Here is a 25,948-nt window from a genome sequence, read left to right as displayed (position 1 = left end):
TGTATGTTGTGTAGTAAGCTGTTAGTAGCCCATGTGTCTCACCCAAAGATTTTGATGAAGCCGGCTGCTTGGTCAGCTAACATTAGCTAGCTACCATAGCAACCACTTAAAACAAATGAAGCACATGTTTCTTGACAAACAGGGATACTACCTAATTATAGTCTGATAAAAGTATATTTTGGTTAGCAGTTGTCAAACAGATAAAACGGTATCCATAAACTAAAAAATAAACTAATGTTAGATAACTGGCTCTAAACTAATGTTAGATAACTAGATAACTGACTATCTAGCTAGAACTTAGCTTACTGTTCTGACTAGGTGGTGCATATGTAACCTATAGCTTGTTTTTGAGAAATGTCACCTATTGAATATTGTAAGAGCTTTCATTGTCTGCTTATATGCCCCCGTTATTTGTCCTACATTTCTGACCTGGTGTACAGGGATAATAATGAAAGAACGGCCCATGTTCTGAATTCTGTTGTACATTTAAAAAGTGCTGAACAAATAGTTACAGTATATCGACGACTCACTCATTAATGTCTTAAACGAAATTATGGCTTGCCTCTTATCCCCTCATCATTCCCTTACGCAATAGTTTGTATATCTCAATTGTTATGTTGCTTATACAGGTCTATCTCATTGATATCTTATTCATCGTTTTAGGCAATGTTGGAATAATTTCATTGTTTTGCTTACTTTGTGTACCATAATGAGCTGATGATGTGCTTTTCTTGATGAGGAGAAGATACTATATAATGTTGTTGGGTCTGTAACCATGTTTGCCAGAGACAGTCTCTCCCAATCAAACATTTGTTTTCAACACAAAGTTCAGTAATAGCCCCAAGTAATTCCAGTTGATATTGTGAGGGATGTTTTGTTTGCGCAATGCACTGCCTGTGCATCAGTATATTGTCTACAAAAGTGGATTCTCATGATTGTATATTCCTTCCTTTTTAGACCAGATACAATGCATTTGGAAAGTATTCACTTCACTTTTTACACATTTTGTTACGTTACATCCTTATTCTAAAATTGACGAAATATTTTTTTTAATGACAAAGTGAAAGCTGTTTTAAAAAAAAACATTTTTGCTAATTTAGTATTAAACAGATATACCTTATATACTTAAATACTCAGACCCTTTTCTATGAGACTCGAAATTGAGCTCGGGTGCATCCTGTTTCCATTGATCATCCTTGAGATGTTTCTAAAACTTTTAAAACACAAAACTCTAAAAACCTTAGAAGAAAGAGGAGAGAAAGAGACAGGAGGAGAGGAAGAGGATGAGAGGGGAGAACAGGACGTGAGATGAGGAGAGGAAGAGGGGAGATGAGAGGAAGAGAGGGGTGCAGGAATAGACACGAAGAGCTTATGTTAACATGATATCACAGCATTTATATAGACTCCACTTTACAAAGCTATGTTCTGTTTGTCATGCTTATTTAATGCCTTTTCACCAATAATTTAACATTCACGAATTTACAGTTTTTCCGGTTATTTCACCTACTTCTGCTTTAATTCGGGATGTCTCCCCACAGAGGGGCAAAGTATTTGGTTAAATGAATTACTTTATTATACGACACCTGGAAAATGGTTGCCTATACAGCACATAACAAAATAAATGTATGAGTTTCTTTTATAGCCTGTGTTCGATAGACAAAAACTTCAAGCCCAAGATGGGAAGATAAGACAAGAAGGAACTAAGGGTCGCTCAGCAATGAGGAAGTTATTCAAATTAACAGATGATACAGCAACCACAGACACACAGAGCCTATCACCTACCCATTTTTAATGTGGTTAGTTTGAAGTCTAATAATTGGCTGATGCACACACCTATTTTGCAAGTCCCAGGTAGAGTACAAACTTTGCATGAGGCTCAACAATACACAGCTGACCAGCCATATCACCTCTTACTGTACTACAAACATCCTTCTGTCCTCTGTGAAGATGTCCAGCTCTCAAACAACCACCACTAACGGGGAGGTGGTCATCAACCATGTCTACCCCTATGGGTACGGGATGGGGGTTGCAGTGGTCGCATCTGCTCCTCACTGTCTGGGACAGACGGTCTCCTCAGTGCTGGGAAGTTTCCGGGCAGGGCATCCAAAAGCGCTGGGAGTAAGAATTTATGTTTTATATCATTTGAAAATAATTTTTCATTTTGGTTGAATGTATTGGAAGAAGAGAAAAATGGATTTCCTGCTTTGTTTTTCTCTCACAGACCATACAGATCATGATTGGTTTGATAATGCTGTTGACAGGAATCGTGATGACTGCAGGGCCACAAGTAGACAATATTGGAGTACTTAGTGGAATATTTGTCTGGGGATCTATCATTGTGAGTGAGCTGCTCTGTCTAATAATAATTTCTTGCATTTCCTGTCTGTCGTGATGCAAACAAAACATCCTAATAATTGAATCATGTCATATTTTGAAAAGAAATGCATTAACAACAATACAGTATGTGCATTTTTTTTATTTTAAAATTAAATCTTTAATGTAAAATGAATGACTTAACAAATGACTTTTATCAATGTATTTGTACATGGCTAGGCCTGTGCCGTTTATACACTCATGCATTTCAGTTTCTGTTGACTTCTATGTGGGAGGAATTAAACTTGAATTTGAATTTTGGTCACACTGTAGTAATATGTTTGTCCCACCCTACTCCCTATATAGTACAGTAATTTTGTAGTGTACTATGTAGAGAATAGGGTGCCATTTGGTACGTAGACTTGTATAATCTCTTCCTTGTTCCATCTCAGTATGTAGTTGCAGGCTCTCTAACTGTTGCTGCTGACAACAAACTGAACAAATGTCTGGTCAGTATCAACTATTTTTGCCTCAATAAAGTTTAGGCTTTTGATTTATAAAGTTCCACTCTTTTTCAAAACATAGAATCTACTTCACATATCGGCCCTCGTGTTGTTTTCATTCAACCTGTTTGTTTTCCTCCCACAACACAAGCAGTGGGTGGGCACTGGCGATTCAGCAACTGCAAATTGCCCCTTTAATAAAGACTTGCAATCATGATTGTGAACACACTGTATTTCATATTGCATTTCATTCTTCACAACCAATCATTCATTCCTATGTCCACTTTCTGCTCTGTCCCTTAGGTAAAAGGCTCCCTTGGAATGAATGTTGTCGCCACGGTTACTGCTGTTACTGGCACCATTCTGCATTCTTTAGACAGTGCTGGGATCATCTTTTACCGCTACTACTGTGACTATCCAGGCTATCCTTCATACGCCACTCCATCCTATATCAACTACCCTCGATCCTATGTCTGTCAACAGTATTGGGTATATACCAAATGCTTATTCCTTTGGTCAGGAGATATTTGTAAATCGGTAAAGGGGAATTTATCATCTATAATCATATTACTAGACTATTCTACGTACTGTTTCATGTTTTTTATTAGTTTAAATTATACCCCATTTGTAGCATACATGTGACATCTCAAACATGCAAGAAATAGTGAATTAGATGCTATTGAGTTAAATTATACTTCTTGTTAGCCCACACTGAAATGGGAGTCAGAGTTTAATTGTACATAATTAATCCAAAATGGCGGTGTAGTCTAGTTCACTGCTGTTTCCTGTTCCTCTCTGTCTATAGGTCAGGTCCCAGGGAATATCAGGTGTTTTGGCTGTTTTCTCCATGCTGGAGTTCATACTGTCCATCTGTGTCTCGTCATTCGCCTGCAGAGCTGTCTGCCAGTGCTGCCGTTCCACCCCTGAGGTGAGTCTTTGGACATAGATTTCTGTCAAAATGTTGTACAACATTTAGACAGAAATCTAGTTTCATATACAATGTGGTCCGAAATGATTGACACCCTTGATAAAAATGAGCAGAAATGACTGTTTAAAATACATCGTATGCACACAAAAATGTGTACTAATACAATTGCTCAGAGAAAGTTTTTGCTTAACAAGTTATATTTATTTTTCAAACAGGTATGGGTCAAAATGAATGACACAGCTGTTTTCAATACCTCACTGTGCAAGGATAACAGCACTGACACTTTTTCTAAAATGTTTTGTGATTTAGAGACCCCTTTGGGAGGGATCTTAGACCATTCATCCGTACAGAATCCTTCCAGATCATTGATATCCTTCGTCTGCACTTATTTTATGGGGTTCTTTTCTGCTTAATGCATTCTTATTTCAATGCCAAACCCACTACTGGTGTGTGTGGCAAAAGAGCTCTATGTTCATGTCATCTGATCAAATCACAGTGTTCAATCCAAGTGCTAATGCCGTTTAGTAAACTCCAGGCATTTACATTTGTTGGATGACATGAAAATAGCTCATTGACCACACACACCAGTGGTGAGTTTGGCATCGAAATGAGAACGCAAGAGCAGAAAATAACACCATACATACTGTAAAATATGATGGTGGATCTTTAATGTATGGGGCAAATTTTCTTCCACTGGTCCTGGGCCCCTTGTTAAGGTCAAATGCATCATGAACTTTACCCAGTGTAAGAGCCAATTTGGGTGTATCTTATATAATGGTATTATTTGGGCAATTACACTCCCGACCACTAGGGGAAGACAAATGGTGGTGGTAATCACACCAGGTGATCTATAAAGACACAGGTGTTTGAACTTATGGCGTGTGTGTGGATGGTGGGAGAGCTCACGGTTCTTGCTGTTGTTAAGATAATTTCCTGCAAACACAGAGGCCATGAGCTCAAGCCTAGGAAGGCTTTCTGATTCATGGGAGCAACTCTCTCGTTTCCCAGCATGAACGGAACATGCACAGTACCAGCCAAAAGTTTGGACACACCAACTCATTTCATGGTTTTTCTATATTTTTACTGTTTTCTACAATGTATTTAATAACACATATGGAATCTTGTAATAACCAAAAAGTGTTAAACAAATCTAAATATATTTTATATTTAAGATTCTTCAAAGTAGCCACCCTTTGCCTTGATGACAGCTTTGCACGCCCGTGGCATTCTCTCATCCAGCTTCATGAGGTAGTCACCTGGAATGCATTTTAATTAACAAGTGTGCCTTGTTTAAAGTTAATTTGTGTAATTTATTTCCTTCTTAATGTGTTTGAGCCAATCAGTTGTGTTGTGACAAGGTAGCTAAAAGACCAAGTCCATATTATGGCAAGAACAGCTCAAAAACAGCTCAAAAAAGAAAAGATAAACGACTGTCCAATTATTACCTTAAGACAATGTCAGTCAATGTGGAAAATGTCAAAAACTTTGAAAGTTTCTTCAAGTGCAGTCACAATCAAGCGCTATAAGGAAACTGGCTCTCATGAGGACCGCTACAGGAAAGTTACCAGCCTCAGAAATTGCAGCCCAAATAAATGCTTCACAGAGTTCAGGTAACAGACACATCTCAACATCAACTGCTCAGTGGAGACTGCGTGAATCAAGTCTTCATGGTCCTATTGCTGCAAAGAAACCACTACTAAAGGACACCAATAAGAAGAAGAGACTTGCTTGGGCCGAGAAACATGAGCAACGGACATTAGACAGGTGGAAATCTGTCCTTTGGTCTGTCCTTTGGTCTGAGTCCAAATATTAGATTTTTGGTTCCAACCACTGTGTCTTTGTGAGACACAGAGTAGGTAAACGGATGATCTCTGCATGTGTGATTCCCACCATGAAGCATGGAGGGGGTGTGATGGTGCTATTCTGGTGACACTGTCAGTGATTTATTTAGAATTCAAGGCACACTTAACCAGTATGGCTACCATAGCATTCTGCAGCAATACGCCATCCCATCTGGTTTGCTCTTAGTAGGACTATCATTTGTTTATCAACAGGACAATGATCCAACACACCTCCAGGCTGCGTAAGGGCTATTAGACCAAGAAGGAGAGTGATGGAGTGCTGCATCAGATGACCTGGCCTCCACAGTCACCCGACCTCACCCCAATTGAGATGGTTTGGGAGGAGTTAATCTGCAGAATGAAGGAAAAGTAGCCAACAAGTGCTCAGCATATGTGGGAACCTCTTCAAGATTGTTGGAAAAGCATTCCTGGTGAAGCTGGTTGAGAGTATGCCAAGAGTGTGCAATGTTGTCATCAAAGCAAATGGTGGCTACTTTGAAGAATCTAAAATCTAAAACAACTATTGATTTGTTTAACACTTTTTTGGTTACTACATGATTCCATTTGTGTTATTTCATAGTTTTGATGTCTTCACTATTATTCTACAATGTAGAAAATTGTCAAAGCCCTCCATCCTTGCCATTGCTGTGAAAGAGATTGGGGTATGTCGTTATCCCAGCTCTTGTAGCAACAGTTTTGGAGTAAACGGATATAGAAAGCATAAGGGGTCGTATATTAAGCTGGTCACCGAGAGGGTCGTGGCTGATGCGAAAGTTGTTGGAAACCTAACGTGACAAGAAGGGTCAGGTCTGGTCTGTGAGACATAAAACAGAACAGGAGAACTGGACAGACCTGTTGCCAAGATCTGGCTACTCCAAGCAGGTACAGAGGAACCTGGGAAGAACTCTGAACCACAGAAGAAGTGAAAGAGGATTCACTCACATTTCACTTTATTGGGTAATTGCTGTTCACCATTAGGGGCCGGTGTGTTGGAGCCAATTTGGGTGTAGCTTATGGTGTTATTTGGGCAATTACACTCCCGACCACTAGGGGCAGACAAATGGTGGTGGTAAACACACATCAGGTGATCTTTGGAGACACAGGTGTTTGAATTAATGGTGTGTGTGGATGGTGAGAGAGCTTACAGTTTCTCCCGCAATAAAATCCACACAAACTAATACAAGAAAATGCAATGAATTCCAAACAAGATACAAAGGATTACTACAGTCAAAATTAATTTATTCAAGGAAACTACTATTGCTAAGTGTGAGGAGCGTAAAGAGCTATGTCTATTTGCTACCAAACACTCACCTGGTGACATTGGCTCCTTAGAAATCTTACATTTTCTGAAACAAATTGTCATGACACCAGTACCAGGACATTTTAGAAAAAGGCTCAGTGTCGTTATCCTCACAAGGTGAGATATTGACAGGTATTGGAAACAGTGGTGTCAATCATTTTTACCACTATCTTTTCGAGAGAAAAAGCATCTCTTTCACTTTGCAATTGTATTAGTATAAAATAATATAATTTCTCCATTGTTTTGAGCATACATTATAGCTCAGTATTCATAATTCATCCCAAAGGTGTTTGATGGGGTTGAGGTCAGGGCTTTGTACAGGCCAGTCAAGTTCTTCCACACCGATCTCGACAAACGATTTCTGTATTGACTTCGCTTTGTGCACGGGGGCTTGTCTTGCTGAAACAGAAAAGGCCTTGCCCAAACTGTTCCCACAGAGTCGGAAGCAAAGAATCATCTAGAATGTCATTGTATGCTGTAGTTTTATCCTAGCCTGCCCCAAACCATGAAAAACAACCCCAGACCATTATTCCTCATCCACCAAACTTTACAGTGGGCACAATGCATTCGGGAAGGTACCGACCCTTAGCATTGTGCATGGTGAACTTAGGCTTGTGTGAGGCTGCTCGGCCATAGAAACCATTTCATGAAGCTCGCGACGAACAGTTCTTGTGCTGACATTTCTTCCAGAGCCAGTTTGGAACTCGTGGTTAGTGTTGCAACCGAAGACAGCACTTGGCTGGTATGGCCTACCACTTCGTGGCTGAGCCGTTGTTGCTCATAGACGTTTCTTCTTCACAATAGCAGCACTTACAGTTGATCGGCGAAGCTCTAGCAGGGCAGAAATTTGATGAACAGACTTGTTGAAAAGATGGCATCCTATGAGGGTGCCACATTGAAAGTCACTGAACTCTTCAGTAAGCCATTTTACTGCCAATGTTTGTCTATGGCGATTGCATGGCTGGGTGCTCGATTTTATACAACTGACAGCAACGGGTATGGCTGAAATAGCCGAATCCACTCATTTGAAGGGGTGTCCACATACACTCTATATACAAAAGTATGTTCTGGCAACTGTAAGAGCACTGAGCAGTCATGACACCTGTATATTCAATAATGAATTACTAGAAATGGACTTAAAATTGACATGTCTGTCTTTTAGCAAGTGTTCATCATTGGGAATCAAATACCGGTACCTCATGGCAGCATGACTCCAAGCAACACACCTTACCCTCCTCAGATCAACTACGAGGTATGACATCTTTTGGAGGTTGAACTGCAGGGTCGCCATATCTAATAGGCTGATCGTTATCTAAAATTTGAATTAAAAAGATCTCACCAGTGTCCTAGTAACTGAGTTTCTGGAATAATATTTTACATTTCCACTGCGAAAACTTTAATTTCAAATTGTGTAATCACCAAAACATTGGTCAGTGTATGAAATTCTGTGGGTCCGTACTTGTGAACATTAGAAAACATTTGAGTTGAAGTTTAAGCATCGTCCAATTAAAATTGTTGAGGTAGTTGCACGTGATATAATCAATGTGTATAAACCCTGTATGACTGACAGCGGTTGCTTTATTGAAGCCACGGCCAAGCCGTGGCTGTGCATCTTGGCACTCCTCCAATGTAAATCAAATTGTGTAAGCTATCGAAGTGCATTTATTAATGTCTACATTCGTTTTTGACATGTTTATTCTATTACAGACACCTTAATGCATACTTTCACATTATATTGTGTGAGCTAAACTTCAAAGCTCTCAATGGCTAATTACAATACAGGGTTTATATACATCATTAGATAGAACACTTTCCATCAAAGTTACTAAAACGCAACTATTTTCAACTGAATGATTAGCCCCTGGTGATTTTTGCCATTTGTGACTTTATAATTTTAACCTAACCTAAGCTCTTGAGAACCCAGTCCACACAGCCATAGGGTTCTCGTTTGAACAATTGACCACAGCAGGGCCAACGTGTTAAACTTTCCCGATTCTCTGTCTAACTGTTAATAATCAATGCGTGCAAATACGGTTTTGGAAAATTCTACTTTCATATCACCCCAAAATGATTTTACAAATTCAAAAGACACACTTACTCTGCGCCGTTTTAACACAGATTCCCACGGAGGTGTTTTGCATTGCACGTTCTGAGCTAAAGGAAACACGCAAGGAAACAAAGAAACATTGTGTTTTTTCCTTCCCTATATCTGTCTGTCCCCCAGCTCTGTTTCCCATTTTCACATTAATATTTGTGTGTCGTTTTGTTACCTGTGTGCTGACGCTGTTCCTGTCTTGTTCCTTGTCTGATCCTCATTAAATGTTTGACACCCATTATTATCCCAATGCCCCAGGACACTGCCCTGTGTAGGGTGCCGTCTTTCGGATGGGACGTTAAATGGGTGTCCTGACTCTCTGAGGTCATTAAAGATCCCATGGCACTTATCGTAAGAGTAGGGGTGTTAACCCCGGTGTCCTGGCTAAATTCCCAATCTGGCCCTCAAACCATCATGGTCACCTAATAATCCTCAGTTTACAATTGGCTCATTAATCCCCCTCCTCTCCCCTGTAACTATTCCCCAGGTCGTTGCTGCAAATGAGAACGTGTTCTCAGTCAACTTACCTGGTACAATAACGGATAAATAAAAAATAAATAAAATAATTAAAATATTTATGTGGTACTGACTCAAAACTAAATGAGAAGTCACACAACTATATTTTTTTAAAGTTATGATTTATTTTCCCAGCATGCTCTACTGCATGTAGATTGGTGGTGGAGGATTTTTTTAAATATCTGTGTTTTTGCATGTACATTGACTGATTGATTGATTGATCTTGTGCTACACAAAGATAAATAACATAACACATTTTCTAATCTAATCCAATCACTTAGTTTTTTTTGCTCCCATTACTGAAATGGTTGTTCCAGTTTTTTAAATGGCTTAGGTTGTCTCTCTAACCCTGGCAGCAGTTATTCATTTAGGTTGCAGGTGATTAAAACTTTAAACTGTTGGAAATTGTAACTCTGTAATGTCACATTGCAAGCCATCATAATCTGATTAGGAGGTAGGGTGGCAAATATCTGGTAAATTTCCCAGGTTTTCCTGGAATCTGGGAATTTTGGGAATGTTACTGGAAATTTGCAACATTAGTAGTGGCCTGATGTGGCCTGTAAACCATGCATTTGAAATAGGGTAAAGCTAGACCTCAAAATAAGGTCTTATGTATTTTCATGGTTTAAATATAATGATAACATTTGCCTAGCAACTCACTTGGTGAAGGCCACAGGAGTGAAAATTTAAAATTTAACGACCACATCTTTGTCACTGACAAATACAGTTATGGGTGGTCACTCCACAATTCAATTGAAAGGGCACACTGGTAAGGTTTAGTGGGGGGGCTACTCATAATTTTCAAGTTGATATAACTCAAATCTGGATCCACTACAGACAACAAAATCAACAAGTAACTGTACTCTGGCATAAGTGCCACAGGTTTCTTTAAAAAAAATAGTAATGAGAGCACATTGGGGTTTACAGTTTGTACAGTTTGTGTGTTACACAAAAAAACCTCAGTGGAAATGTGCGGTAAAACAAAAAACAGTAAGTGTATCTTTTGTATTTGTCACGACTCCGACCGAAGGTGGCTCCCCTTCCCGTTCGGGTGGCGCTCGGCGGTCGTCGTCGCCGGCCTACTAGCTGCCACTGATTATTTCCTCCCCCTCCCTTATGTGTTCATTGAGTGCACCTGTTTTGAATTCTGTATAATTAGTGAGGCTTTATTTAGTCAGCCGGCCCGCCTGGTTCCTTGTGCGGGATTAATTATTGTGACCTTCTGTGTTGTGTAAACTTGTGTGCACGTCTGTGAGTTACGTGCTTTCCCATTTCGTGGGTCTTTTCTGGACCGTTTAAGTCCCCCTGTTTGGGGCGTTTGTTTTGTTTACGCCCTGTGTTTTCGTGGGGTTGGCTTATGTTCACCGTTGTGGTGCATTAAAATAGCACTCCCCTGAACTCTCTGCTTCCTGCGCCTGACTTCTCACCCACTACACTCAGAACGTTACAGAATCCCGCACCCTGAGGAATGGAGTCAGCAGGAGCAACAGCCAATCCCCTCCCATCGATGGAGGAAAGGGTTCTACATCATACCACCGTTCTCCATCGGATCGGAACGGCTATGGATCAAGTGATGGAGAGAATGGACCGATGGGAGAGAAGTGGTCTCCTCTCTCCACCTTCGGCTCCCCCCCCTCAGGACTCCCCATCTCCCGACTCCAGCACCCTCCGTCTTACGCTCCCGAGGGTCTATGATGGAGCGGCGGCGGGGTGCCAGGGGTTCTTACTCCAGCTGGAACTGTACCTAGCCACCGTCAGACCCACTCCCTCGGGAGCGGAGAGGGTGAGTGTCCTCATCTCCTGTCTCACGGGTCGTGCTCTGGAGTGGGCGAACGCAGTCTGGAATGGCCCAGACTCAGCGAAGGAGCACTACCCAGAGTTTTCCCGCCGCTTCCGCGCAGTGTTTGACCACCCTCCAGATGGCCGAGCAGCGGGAGAGCGACTATTCCATCTCCGGCAGGAGAAGAGGAGCGCCCAGGATTACGCGTTGGAGTTCCGGACCTTGGCAGCAGGATCTGGGTGGAACGACAGGGCTCTTATCGACCATTACCGGTGTAGTCTCCGGGAGGACGTCCGCAGGGAGCTAGCGTGTCGGGACACCGCTCTTTCCCTGGATGAGCTAATTGACATGTCCATCCGACTGGACAATCTGCTGGCTGCCCGCGGGCGTTCGGAGAGGGTCCTGTGTGTTCCACCACCCAGCACCGTCACTCCCGTTCCGATGGAGTTGGGAGGGACTGTGCCGAGGGGTACCGGAGGAGGAGGCTCCCTCTGCACCAGCTGTGGTCGGAGAGGACACACGGCCGATCGGTGCTGGGGGGGTCCGTCTGGGAGTCGAGATGGCAGGCGGAACATTTCTCGATCACCCCAGGTGAGTCAGCACCAAACTCACCCAGAACCCCCTGTTGGTCACATGTTTGTCTTGATTTTTTTCCTTAAATTTTTCCCCTCTTCCCAGCATAGGGCGCTAGTCGATTCAGGCGCAGCTGGGAACTTTATGGATCGCGGACTCGCTATTAAATTAGGTGTTCCGCTTGTGCCGATAGATTCTCCCTTTCCCGTGCACTCCCTAGATAGCCGGCCATTAGGGTCAGGGGTGGTCAGGGAGACCACGGTTCCACTGGACATGGTAACGCAGGGGAATCATAGGGAGCGTATCAGTCTCTACATTATTGATGCGCCTGCGTTTCCAGTGGTGCTAGGGATTCCCTGGCTGGCCCGGCACAATCCTAAAATTTCGTGGAGACAGGGGGTTCTCCAGGGGTGGTCAGAGGAGTGTTCTGGAAGGTGTCTGGGAGTTTCCATCGGTGCCACGTCGGTGGAGAGTCCAGACCAGGGTCCCACGGTGTGCATTCCCCCCGAGTATGCCGATTTGGCAATCGCTTTCAGTAAAAAGAAGGCGACTAAATTACCACCACATCGACCGGGAAGGGATTGTGCGATAGATCTCCAGGTAGACGCTGCGCTTCCCAAGAGTCACGTGTACCCATTATCCCAGGAGGAGACGTTGGCTATGGAGACATATATCACGGAGTCTCTGGGACAGGGGTACATTCGGTCCTCCATCTCACCCGTCTCCTCGAGTTTCTTTTTTGTGAGGAAAAAGGAGGGAGGTTTGCGTCCGTGTATTGATTATAGAGGTCTAAATGCCATCACGGTGGGATTCAGCTACCCACTACCTCTCATTGCTACGGCAGTGGAATCATTTCAGGGAGCGCAGTTCTTCACAAAATTGGATCTCAGGAGCGCGTATAGCCTGGTGCGTATTCGGAAGGGAGACGAGTGGAAAACCGCATTTAGTACCACATCGGGCCACTATGAGTACTGCGTCATGCCGTATGGGTTAAAGAATGCTCCAGCCGTTTTTCAATCCTTTGTAGACGATATTCTCAGGGACCTGCACAGGCAGGGAGTAGTTGTTTATATCGATGATATTCTGATCTACTCAGCCACTCACGCCGCGCATGTGTCTCTGGTACGCAGGGTGCTTGGTAGACTGCTGGAGCATGACCTATACGTCAAGGCTGAGAAGTGTGTGTTCTCCAAACGAGCCGTCTCCTTTCTGGGTTATCTCATTTCCACCTCGGGGGTGGAGATGGAGGGTGACCGCAGTAAGGCCGTGCGTAATTGGCCGACTCCGACCACGGTAAAAGAGGTGCAGCGGTTTTTGGGTTTTGCCAACTACTACCGGAGGTTTATCCGGGGTTTTGGCCAGGTAGCGGCTCCAATTACCTCACTGCTGAAGGGGGGTCCGGTGCGGTTGCGGTGGTCAGCAGAGGCGGACGGAGCTTTCAACAAGTTGAAGGCGCTGTTCACGGATGCACCCGTGTTGGCCCATCCGGACCCCTCTCTAGCATTCATAGTGGAGGTGGATGCGTCCGAGGCTGGGGTGGGTGCCGTGCTATCACAGCGCTCGGGTACGCCACCAAAACTCCGCCCCTGCGCTTTCTTCTCGAGGAAGCTCAGCCCAGCGGAGCGTAACTATGATGTGGGTGACCGGGAGTTGTTAGCGGTGGTCAGGGCTCTGAAGGTGTGGAGACACTGGCTTGAGGGGGCTAAGCACCCCTTTCTCATCTGGACCGACCACCAAAATCTGGAGTATATTCGGGCAGCTAGGAGACTGAACCCGCGTCAGGCAAGGTGGGCCATATTTTTTACCCGATTCCGGTTCACTTTATCGTATAGACCGGGCTCCCAGAACGTGAAAGCGGATGCACTGTCCCGCCTTTACGACACAGAGGATAGGTCCACCGAACCTACTCCCATCCTTCCCGCCTCAAAGCTGATAGCACCGGTGGTATGGGAGGTGGACTCGGACATCGAGCGGGCGTTACGGGCTGAACCCGCGCCTCCTCAGTGTCCGGCGGGGCAGAAGTACGTGCCGCTTGGTGTTCGGGACCAACTGATTCGGTGGGCTCACGTCCTACCCTCCTCGGGTCACCCTGGGGTGAGGAGGACAATAGGAAGCCTTCGGGGGAGGTATTGGTGGCCTACCTTGGCTAGGGACGTTAAGGTTTATGTCTCCTCCTGTTCAGTATGCGCCCAGAGTAAGGCTCCTAGGCACCTTCCTAGAGGGAAGTTACAACCCCTCCCCGTTCCACAACGGCCATGGTCACATCTATCCGTAGACTTCCTGACCGATCTTCCCCCGTCTCAGGGGAACACCACGGTTCTGGTGATTGTGGATCGGTTCTCTAAGTCCTGCCGTCTCCTCCCGTTGCCCGGTATCCCTACAGCCCTACAGACTGCGGAGGCATTATTCACCCACGTCTTCCGGCACTACGGGGTGCCGGAGGACATCGTTTCTGATCGGGGCCCCCAGTTCACGTCCCGAGTATGGAGGGCGTTCATGGAGCGTCTGGGGGTCTCGGTCAGCCTGACCTCCGGTTATCACCCCGAAAGTAATGGGCAGGTGGAGAGAGTAAACCAGGAGGTGGGTAGGTTTCTGCGGTCGTACTGCCAGGACCGGCCAGGGGAGTGGGCGAGGTACATCCCCTGGGCCGAAATGGCCCAGAACTCACTACGCCACTCCTCTACTAATGTGTCCCCTTTTCAGTGTGTGTTGGGGTACCAGCCGGTCCTGGCACCGTGGCATCCGAGCCAGACCGAGGCTCCTGCGGTGGAGGAATGGGTGCAGCGCTCCAAAGAGACCTGGAGGGCCGTCCGGGAATCCCTTCAACAAGCTAGTGGACGGCAGAAAAGGAGTGCTGACCGCCACCGCAGTGAGGCCCCCGTGTTTGTACCGGGGGACAGGGTCTGGCTCTCGACCCGAAACCTGCCCCTCCGCTTGCCCTGCCGGAAGCTTGGGCCGCAGTGTGTAGGGCCTTTCAAAGTCCTGAGGAGAATAAACGAGGTGTGTTATCGATTACAACTCCCTTCCTATTATCGTATTAACCCCTCGTTTCATGTGTCTCTCCTCAGGCCGGTGGTAGCTGGTCCCCTACAGGACGGTGAGGTGCCGGAGGTCCCTCCTCCCCCTCTGGACATCGAGGGGTCCCCGGCGTATACGATACGGGCCATTCTGGACTCGAGACGCCGGGTGAGGGGCCTGCAGTACCTCGTGGACTGGGAGGGGTACGGTCCGGAGGAGAGGTGCTGGGTACCGGTGGGGGACATTTTGGATCCGTCAATGTTGAGGGATTTCCATCGCCTCCATCCGGAGCGCCCTGCGCCTCGTCCTCCGGGTCGACCTCGAGGCCGGTGTCGGCGCGCTGCGGGAGCCGCGCGTCAAGGGGGGGGTACTGTCACGACTCCGACCGAAGGTGGCTCCCCTTCCCGTTCGGGTGGCGCTCGGCGGTCGTCGTCGCCGGCCTACTAGCTGCCACTGATTATTTCCTCCCCCTCCCTTATGTGTTCATTGAGTGCACCTGTTTTGAATTCTGTATAATTAGTGAGGCTTTATTTAGTCAGCCGGCCCGCCTGGTTCCTTGTGCGGGATTAATTATTGTGACCTTCTGTGTTGTGTAAACTTGTGTGCACGTCTGTGAGTTACGTGCTTTCCCATTTCGTGGGTCTTTTCTGGACCGTTTAAGTCCCCCTGTTTGGGGCGTTTGTTTTGTTTACGCCCTGTGTTTTCGTGGGGTTGGCTTATGTTCACCGTTGTGGTGCATTAAAATAGCACTCCCCTGAACTCTCTGCTTCCTGCGCCTGACTTCTCACCCACTACACTCAGAACGTTACAGTATTTCTACATTGTTTTTGGATGATAATTAAGCTGAGTGTTCACGGTATCTAAAACCGCAGCGCAATCGAGAATCAATTGTTTGTAGATAGAGCATTTTACACTTGAGAAAATCACCTCAGCTATTCGAAAGGGACATGGAATGACTCCAATGTACAGAATTATTTTATTCATTTAACCTTTATTTAACTAGGCAAGTCAGTTACGAACAAATTCTTATTTACAATGATGGCCTACACCGGCCAAACCCAGACGATGCTGGGCCAATTGTGCGCCGCCCTATGGGACTACCAATCACGGCCAGTTGTGATACAGCTGGATGCGATCCAAGGTCTCTGTAGTCTAACACTGCGACACAGTGCCACTACTTCCCCCCGTTTGCAAGAGGTGACATCCCAAAAAGCACCCAAAAATTTTACAACACAAATGGCTCCTATCCTCCCACGTCATGCTAACTGGCTACCAGATGGCACTGCAGTGGATAGCAGACATTTTACGGGCTACTGATCAATTCTGCTATTTTGTGTGTTTTATTTTTTTACATTGAAGGTAACTTTTGCTGTACATAATGTCTCCGTCATCATTTCCTATGACCGAAAACAGCTTCTGGACATCAGTACAGAGATCACTAACCTGGAATTGGATGGCAATTCTGCTTCAACAAGTCGGCAGCTCTGGACATTCTGCTTACTCCAGACCAGGCCCTGGGACTGACCATAACTCTATCCTTCTGATTCCTGCTTACAAGCTAAAACTCAAACAGGAAGTACCAGTGACAAGCTTAATATGAAAGTGGTTTGATGAAGCGGAAGCTAAATTACAAGACGATTTTGCTAGCACAGACTGGAATATGTTCCGGAATTTATCGATAACATTGACAAATTTATCACATCAGTCTTCATTAATAAGTGCATTGACAAGGTTGTCTCCACAGTGACTGTACGTACATATACCAACCAGAAGCCATGGATTACAGGCAACATCCAAACTGAGCTAAAGGCTAGAGCTACCACTTTCAAGGAGCGGGACACTAATCCGGGCGCTTTTAAGAAAGCCCGCTACCTCCTACTCAAGTCATCAAACAGGCAAACCATCAATACAGGACGGAGATTGAATCTTACTACGCTCTGCAGGGCTTGCAAACTATCATGGGCTACAAAGGGAAACCCAGCCACAAGCTGCCCAGTGACGCAAGCCTACCAGATTAGCTAAATGCCTTCTATGCTCGCTTCAGGGCAAGAAACACTGAGCCATGCATGATAGCACCGGCTATTCCGGACTACTGTGTAAGGCATTTTTAAACAGGTTAACATTCAAAGACGGATTCACAGACGGATTACCACGGTGCATACTCAGAGAATGTGCTGGCCAGCTGGCAAATGTCTTCAAATACATTTTCAACCTCTCCCTGACTCAGTCAGTAATACCTACATACCTTGATGCAGACCACCATAGTCCATGTACCCAAGAACGCCAAGCTAACCTGTCTAAATGACTGTTGCCCCTTAGCACTCATATCTGTAGCCATGAAAGGCTTTGAAAAGCGGGCCATGTCTCAAATCAACACCATCATCCCAGACACCCTGGACCCACTCCAATTTGTATACCGTCCCAACAGATGCCGCAATCTCTATTCAACACCATTGTGAACTCCAATCTCAGGTCCCTGGTACTGAACACTTCCCTCTGCAACTGGATCCTGGACTTCCAGACGGGCCGCCCCAGGTGGTGAGGGTAGTGAACAACACATCCACCATGCTTACTCTCAACACGGGGGCCCCTCAGGGGTGTGTTCTTAGTCCCCTCCTGTACTCCCTGTTCACCCACAACTGAGTGGCCACACACAACTCCAACACCATTATCACGTTTGCTGATGACACCGGTGGTAGGCCTGATAACTGACAACGAGGAAACGGCCTATAAGGAGAATAGCAGTGACCTGGCAGGACCTCTGTACCAGGCGGTGGTAGAAGAAGGCCTTAAACATATTCAGACCGCAGCCACCCAGGTCATAAACTGTTCTCTCTGTTACCACATGGCAAGCCGTACAGATGCACCATGTCTGGAACCAACAGGACCCTGAACGGCTTCAACCCCCAAGCCATAAGACTGCTAAATAGTTAACCAAATAGCTACCCGAACTATTGGCATTGTCCCCCTTTTTCACAAACTCTTTTGACTCATCACATACGCTGCTACTACTGCTTATTATCTATTGTGTTGCCTAGTTACTTTACCCCTACCTATATGCACATATGTACCTCAATTACCTCATACCCCTGAACATCGACTATGTGCAGGGTACTGGTACCCTGTGTATATAGCCATGTCATCATTACTCATTCCTCGTTTTATTATTTGAAATAATAATATTTATTTTTCTCTCTGCATTGTTGGGAAGGCCCCGTAAATAAGCATTTCACTGTTAGTCTACACCTGTTGTTTACGAAGCATGTATCAAATCAAATTAGATTTGATTCTGTCCATAACACTAAAAATAAATATTATGAGAGTGAAATGTAAATATTTTTACACAACTTAAACTAAATAAAAACTAACAATAAAGGTCTGAAAATGAACTGAAACTAAATTTAAAATAAACATTAGCGATGTAATATAATTGCAAGGATGTGATGATCATGCAATATTGACACTCTACAGGCTCAACCCAGTAAGTAATCAGTTTAAGTCATAGATACTGAGCATGTGTACGTACTGTAGCTTTTTTGTTAACATCTCTTTATTGTAGAATTTCTATCATAGCATGCAACCCAAATGGCATCCTAATCCCTGTATGGTGCACTGCTTTGGCCCAGTATACTATATAGGGTATATGGTGCAGGCTTTGATCAAAAGTAAAGCACTATATATTGGGAATAGGGTGCCATTTGGGACCTAACTATAGTTAAGGTCATATATGTCCTGTGTTGTTTTCATTACAGACTGGGAACTACCCAAATGGTCCTGTGGGAGACGGTATGGGTACAGGGTTTCAACAGAATCCCCTGCCTCCTCAATACACTGCTGTCATCCCTTGAAAATTGGGCCTCCGTGAATACATTGTTCTTTTTTTTGTTGAAATTGTGTTCTCTAGGCCTATTTTTCTGATTCAACCCAGGTAACGGTTGGCACCACATTACTGATCGGAATAATATGACAGTGAAATATTGATAATGTATTGTAATGCAATGTTTCAGTATAATGTTAGGGTTAATATATGATTGATTTTATAACTTAATGTTTTGTCATTTCTATCTTTCTTTAATTTATATTATTTAATCATAATTTCTTATATAAAAGTATAGCTGATTTAACAACTAAAATCAACTACTGCTATATGACAGAATATGATGATGCATCATTTTTAATAACATACAAATGCATATTTAACTTAATGTTTTGAAACAATAAAACTGACAGAATTATTTTTTTTTAGTTTGAAGTCACTTTTATCTTGTATACAATGTAATTAATGACATTCATATTTAGGGTAAATATTGATCTTTAAACTAATGCTAGACCTAAATAAATGTGTATATTTTTGGAGAAGTGGTTGAAGGGTCTGAAAACATCCTGATAAGGAGGCAGTGGTGTGTGGATGTTTACATTGGGCATTAGCCTATATCCTTTCTATCTTGAGTGTGTGCAACATTAAAGTTCATGAACAGTCAAAACCATGTGTTTCATGAAATGTTATCATCTTTTAAGAAAGCAGATAAAAGTATGATGACCAAAGTATGAAAAATGAAAAGAATTTGCCCCTTTCTGATTTTCACTATGTTTGCATATTGTTATACTGAATGTTATCAGATCTTCAACCAAAGTCAACTACTACATTAAGAGAATCTGAGTTTACAAAAAATAAAATACACCACAGTTCAAAAGTTTGGGGTCACTCGCCGTGTACACAGATCATTTTTTTTATCCATTTATAATATTGATCAGAAATACAGTGTAGGCGTTGTTAATGTTGTAAATCACTAAAGTAGCTGGAAACATCAGATTCTTTATGGAATATCTACAGAGGCCCATTATCAGCAACCATCACTCCTGTGTTCCAATGGCACGTTGTGTTAGTTAATACAAGTTTATCATTTTAAAAGGCTAATTGATCATTAGAACATATTTTGCAATTATGTTAGCACAGCTGAAAACTGGCCTTCTTTAGACTAGTTGAGTATCTGGAGCATCAGCATTTGTGGGTTCGATTACAGGCTCAAAATTGCAAGTCCCTAGCTGCATCCTCAGAGCATTCGCAGTCCGGCTGGTGTGTTTACAGACATATTCAATCTCTCCCTATCCCAGTCTGCTGTCCCCACATGCTTCAAGATGGCCACCATTGTTCCTGTACCCAAAAATACAATGGTAACTGAACTAAATTACTATCAACCCGTAGCACACACTGCTTTGAGAGACTAGTCAAGTATCATTTCACCTCCACCTTACCTGTCACCCTAGACCCACTTAAATTTCCTTACTGCCTCAATAGGTCCACAGACGATGTAATCGCCATCACACTGTACTCTGCCCTATCCCATCTGGACAAGAGGAATACCTATGTAAGAATGCTGTTCATTGACTATAGCTCAACATTCAACACCATAGTACGCTCCAATATCATCATTACTCTTGAGACCCTGGGTCTCAACCCTACCCTGTGCAATTGGGTCCTGGACTTCCCGACGGGCCACCCCCAGGTGGTCAGTCGTTCCTCAACACCAGGGCCCCACAAGGGTGCGTGCTCAGCCTTCTCCTGTACTCCCTGTTCACCCATAACTGCATGGATACAATGCTGTGTACTACTCTGTGGCAAAAACCAAAAGGGATCTGCCCGCTCCTACACAAAAGGAACCTTTAACTCCTCTTAAAAATAAGTGGGACTTCACTGGGCCATGGACGACATCAGCGACCATTGATTTCTCTCTCCTGAACCTCGACTCACCACCACCGGTAGAGGAGACAACCTCTTGGTATGATCAAGTGGAAACGACCAATCAACACACGGAAGAACAACTATGGGACTCTGTGCTGACTGATATGGATTTGAAATAACGTCATGTAACATGTATTGCGAAAGATGTTGCAACATCGTTAGCTTAGTGAACGGCCCTGCATATCGCTAAGAAGTCGGAGGAACAGGGACCTCGGCTAAATATGTAAATTGTGTACCTCAGCTAAATATGTAAATTGTGTACCTCAGCCCTTGCAAACTTCCCATGTAAAAAGGTATATAAGGAAAACTAAAACTCTAGAAGTCATGATCCTCATCAGCATATAAGACAGACCTCATATCGAGCATCATCGCAGGTAAATTTACTATTGCACTATACTCTCTTTGACAGACTTATACTATATTCTCTAAGAACTGGTTTAATTTTGCTTAAGCATTGATAATTTAATCACTTTTCTGAATCTACCTGGTTAAGCTCTGTGAACCCAAAGAAACTGAGTCTCTGAAACACAGGGGTCTTAACACCTCTTGATCGCAGACAAAGTAGGCATTCACACAGTGACACATCAGGTCCAGAAGTGATTGGCAATTTCAAGAAACGGCCAAACACCAGTCAGGAAAAGAATATAAAGTCTATGCACAGAGTTGGAAGTGAATAGTATTAGAATATTAGAATTCGGAATCTTAGCAGTAGTACTGAGAGAATACCAATTACGGGAAAGTGACCAAGGGACTGAGCATTTAAGGTAATTTAACTATTTTTGCTATTTAGTCAATATTGTTAGAAGTGTCAATGCATTTAATATTTGCAATATTAGCTGGCAGTAGTATAAAGTGCATTAAGGATTGATTGAGCACTATTGTTGTGTTAATGAAAACTGTATGACCATTGAAATGTGATAACGTGTATAAGACAAAAACAGTGATTTAATAAAAGCTAGAAACTTTGACAACTAGGACAGGCTAACGATCTGGAGAGCAAACGCCTTTGACACTCTCACTGAACAGGAAGTGACACTGGTTATAGGTTAAGGCTATAGCACTAAAGGATACTTGATTGTGTGGACAATAAAAAGTATATCAGGGATTAGAAGTTACATCCCACATATAACAATACTAGTTTCCAAGTGACTACTAGCTGACGAGCATAATAATCAATAAGAGATTATTAGGTGTTGATATATTAATAGATAAAAAGGACAGATGGTTAAAAGGAGATCTTAGTATAAACTTGAGTAGTTAGAAGGAATATAATACTCTAAGGACCCACAATAGACTTATAAAGGGAGTGACAACGTGAACGAAGGAACAAATCCAACTCACACGAAGAGCCATTACGAATAAAGAGAAGGGTTGGTAGGGCCGCACGGCTATGCTCTTGTTACACCGAAGTGACTAAAATCCTAAAGTACTCTGTCTAGCCAGAGGACGGGATAGAGGCTTTTGCTGCAGGCGACGGGCAAAAGTCCGTACCGTGACATTTGGCGCCCAACGAGGACAAATAAATCTAGAATAACTATAAAACTAAGAACTCACTAACCCAGACTAAGAGAAATGGCAACCTCTATTAACGTTACAGCAGCTTATATGGAGCAACGTAGAGTAGAGACCAATGGTGCGGAGCAAGAGGCAACGCGCAGACAAGAGGCCGGATTACCCAACACCAGACTAGCTATCTGTGTGCCTGGGGTACCATGGCAGAAACTGTCACGATCAGAACAGACAGCCATAAAACAAATGATGAGCTGCGAAGGTCGACAAACCTTCTGGGATGAAGGACAGTATATCCCAAAGAAAGTAAAAGGAAGTGATGTAATGGTTAAGAGTTGGACAATAATTAAAGCGCCCCTTTTAAACAGAATCTTCTCGACCACAAGAGCATAAACCCAGAAGAAAATGGCAGCTGCATTAGAGTTAGATGCAACAACGTTGGCCCAGTTAGCGGCACAAACGGCAAACCCTGACCAGGCAGCTGAACTAAGGGCAAAAGCAGGCCTACCGGACTGTAAATTTGCAGTATGTGTGTCAGGATACCCATGGAGGGACCTGTCCAATACGGAGCAGAAAACTATAAAGGATTTGATTATGTGGGAAGGCAGACAGACCTTTTGGGATGACAAACACTTTATAGAAAAACATACAATTTCTTGCGACTTAAAAATAAGTAAGGTAGGAGAATGGGCATTAATAAAACTGATGCCAAAAGAGGAGGAAGATAAAGGAAACTTTAACCTTAGAATGGGGTGTGCAACGCATGTCCTGAGAAAATACTGGAGGGATGTAATAGGAATAACCCTAGAAAACTCAGGAATGGACACACTGGAAATGAAAAATAGACCAACACTCTTAATATGAGTGGTGATAACTTAAAAGAGCCCAGTGGAATCCTGAAAACAGTACAAAGATTAGATGTGATGCCGGTGGGATAGCTGTTGGGGAAGTGCAATATGACGGCCCCTCCAATAACAGGATTAGGCAAATAGCCCTGAATCCTAAGATTTTCCCGTGAAGACTGATCAACTTCACTAGAAATTGTTGGGACAGGTGGAAATTAATTGTAAAATGATTAAGAAACACCAGTCTCTATTCAAAGTGTATAACTACTTTGAAATTGTATTATTTCCATGGGAAAGTAAAGCTAACATAGTGCGTAAGTGTCACTATGGGCGTTGTATGAGAAATAATAAAGTACTATAGAGTTTATAACTAAATAGGAAATCTAAATAAAATCTCAAGGTAAAGAGCAATGGCGGGTTAGAGTCTACTCTTCGAGGAAAAATCCCTGAGAAATAAGAAAGCACTAGAGTTTATAACTAAATAGGAAAACTAAATAAAATCTCAAGGCAAAGAGCAATGGCGGGTTAGAGTCTACTCTTTGAGAAAAATTCCCTGAGGAAACTAGAAAATACTAGAGTTTATAACTAAATAGGAAATCTATACAAACCTCAAGGTGAAGATATGGCAACAGGAGTGAATTATTTTCAACTCCGTCAAGGCAGGCAGACCTCGTAATAATACGAAATTGGGTTCTAATAAAAGTCATCCCAGAAAAAGAAGGGGGGCCAGAGGATATAAGTGTGTATTGTGGCAAAGTGGCCTTCTATGCACAGCCCTGGTACCCCATGGCAATGGCCCTGCTACAAGATAGGACTCCAGCGAATCTAGGAGACACTAGTGTAGTGTTGAGAGCCATGCAGGGAGAGTCATGTTAAGTATTTAGGACATATTTTAAGCCAACAGGGCAGAAAAAAAGGTATTATTTTATTTTATTATGAAAATAAATATGTTGCAGTTCTTAGGGATAATAAAGTACTGTAGATAATGGATCCCATACTACGTAACATATATACAATTATTGATGAGACTGAGTTAAGATTAACCCAGGTTATTGTTAGATAAAATACAGTGGACTCCCAAAAGAGAGATTTCATTAGTACAGAAAAACATATTCTATGTTTAGCAGTGTTTTGGCCTTATCTAATCATTTGAAGGTTTGTCTTTAAATAGTAGAAAGATGACAATAATATTTGGCATCTGTTGCGACCCAGGGTCATATAGAGTATCGGGTTAATTAAGTTGAACTATATAATTATCTTATAGGTTACTGCATAGAAATGTTGAGTTCTATAAAATTCATTAGTGCAATCAGGGAGACAGTGAGACAGTCTGTTAATATTTTAAAACAGAAACCATATTTGTTACTGACAGTATTAGCTGCGGTAACAGGAAGGAGATGCAGAAGCGAAAAAGGCCGTTTTTAAACCACAGCCATTAAAGCAGCAGTTAAGAGGAAGTTAAACATAGACTTAACTACATTGAAAGAGCTGAGACAGATTTGTTACTGACAGTATTAGCTGCGGTAACAGGAAGGAGATGCAGAAGCGAAAAAGGCCGTTTTTAAACCACAGCCATTAAAGCAGCAGTTAAGAGGAAGTTAAACATAGACTTAACTACATTGAAAGAGCTGAGACAGGTAGTGCAAATGTGCAAATGTATTAGGTCAGACAGACACTGACACAGGAGTAGGGGAATGGGACTTTACATGGAAACAATTCATGCAAATAACGCAAAGAGTGGACACCTCAGGGTAAAATTTCAGGATTGACTTCAAAAAGATATGAAAATAATAAACCACTTAGGGATAAATATGCTACAAGGAGAAGACAATCTCCTCAGCTTATCGGACGTTAAACAATTACAAGTAAGGGGAGTCATAAATATGAACCATTTTTTGTTCCAGACCAAATAGAATCAGAACAGAAACGTCCTTGACCAAGTTGAATACTGCAGGCATGAAGCTCAACCTAACCAAAAGTCAAATAGGGCAAAAGGAAATGAGCTTTCTCGGGTTTACGATAAGCGATGGTATTACTGCAAGCAAGAGTTACCTAGAGACAGCATATGATAAAACCGCAGACGGTAAATTAAATGCAGAGGTGCCTAGGCAAGCTAGGCTACATCCGTAACCACATACCAGGATATAGCAGAGTAGCAACACACTGCTATAAAGGTGTCACCAGAAGAGAGGACAAAATAGAATTCTCTCATAAACAGTTTGGCAGAGAAACTCTAGATTGGACAGAAAAGATGGAACAATCATGGGAAAAGCTTAAAGACATGGCAGGTCAGGCACAAACTAATGAACCCATAAATCCAGACGTACCTCTATGGATCTTTGTGAAACTAGAGGGAGAAGATATAGACAGAGATGGGTTTCTGTGGGTATCTAATGAAGGGTCAGAAAGGACTGTAAAATGTTACAGTAAACAGCTAAAAGGCCCAGTAATGAAATACTCCTCAGAAGGAGCAAGAAATGGCGCTGCTTGAGATATATTGGAACAAAATTATGGCTTTGGCACAAGGTATATTTGTTACTGACAGTATTAGCTGCGGTAACAGGAAGGAGATGCAGAAGCGAAAAAGGCCGTTTTTAAACCACAGCCATTAAAGCAGCAGTTAAGAGGAAGTTAAACATAGACTTAACTACATTGAAAGAGCTGAGACAGATTTGTTACTGACAGTATTAGCTGCGGTAACAGGAAGGAGATGCAGAAGCGAAAAAGGCCGTTTTTAAACCACAGCCATTAAAGCAGCAGTTAAGAGGAAGTTAAACATAGACTTAACTACATTGAAAGAGCTGAGACAGGTAGTGCAAATGTGCAAATGTATTAGGTCAGACAGACACTGACACAGGAGTAGGGGAATGGGACTTTACATGGAAACAATTCATGCAAATAACGCAAAGAGTGGACACCTCAGGGTAAAATTTCAGGATTGACTTCAAAAAGATATGAAAATAATAAACCACTTAGGGATAAAT

General features: G+C 43.1%; 2 protein-coding genes across 2 annotated transcripts in view; both read left to right on the top strand.

Annotated features, from left to right (window-relative positions):
* The first annotated feature begins 1,151 nt into the window (after positions 1-1,151).
* Positions 1,152-19,351, top strand: LOC149979340 (membrane-spanning 4-domains subfamily A member 4A-like). The gene is made up of 7 exons (XM_090193072.1): positions 1,152-2,118; positions 2,222-2,338; positions 2,766-2,822; positions 3,120-3,305; positions 3,622-3,744; positions 8,048-8,137; positions 18,620-19,351. Exons 1-7 carry the CDS (start codon positions 1,870-1,872, stop codon positions 18,713-18,715), a joined length of 918 nt encoding a protein of 305 aa, XP_090049198.1. The 5' UTR covers positions 1,152-1,869; the 3' UTR covers positions 18,716-19,351.
* A 1,561-nt stretch (positions 19,352-20,912) lies between these two features.
* Positions 20,913-25,948, top strand: part of LOC110538004 (membrane-spanning 4-domains subfamily A member 4A) — a 29,795-nt gene continuing 24,759 nt past the window's right edge. Inside the window, exon 1 of the mRNA XM_090193070.1 lies at positions 20,913-21,374. The gene's annotated coding sequence lies outside the window, so the exon portion shown is untranslated. The remainder of the gene's footprint in view (positions 21,375-25,948) is intronic.

Source organism: Oncorhynchus mykiss, chromosome 12, assembly GCF_057628025.1.
Source record: "Oncorhynchus mykiss isolate SJ-2025 chromosome 12, ASM5762802v1, whole genome shotgun sequence".
Lineage (NCBI taxonomy): Eukaryota > Metazoa > Chordata > Actinopteri > Salmoniformes > Salmonidae > Oncorhynchus > Oncorhynchus mykiss.
Note: the sequence above shows the minus strand (reverse complement) of the source record. Positions and strands in the feature narration are given on the sequence as shown.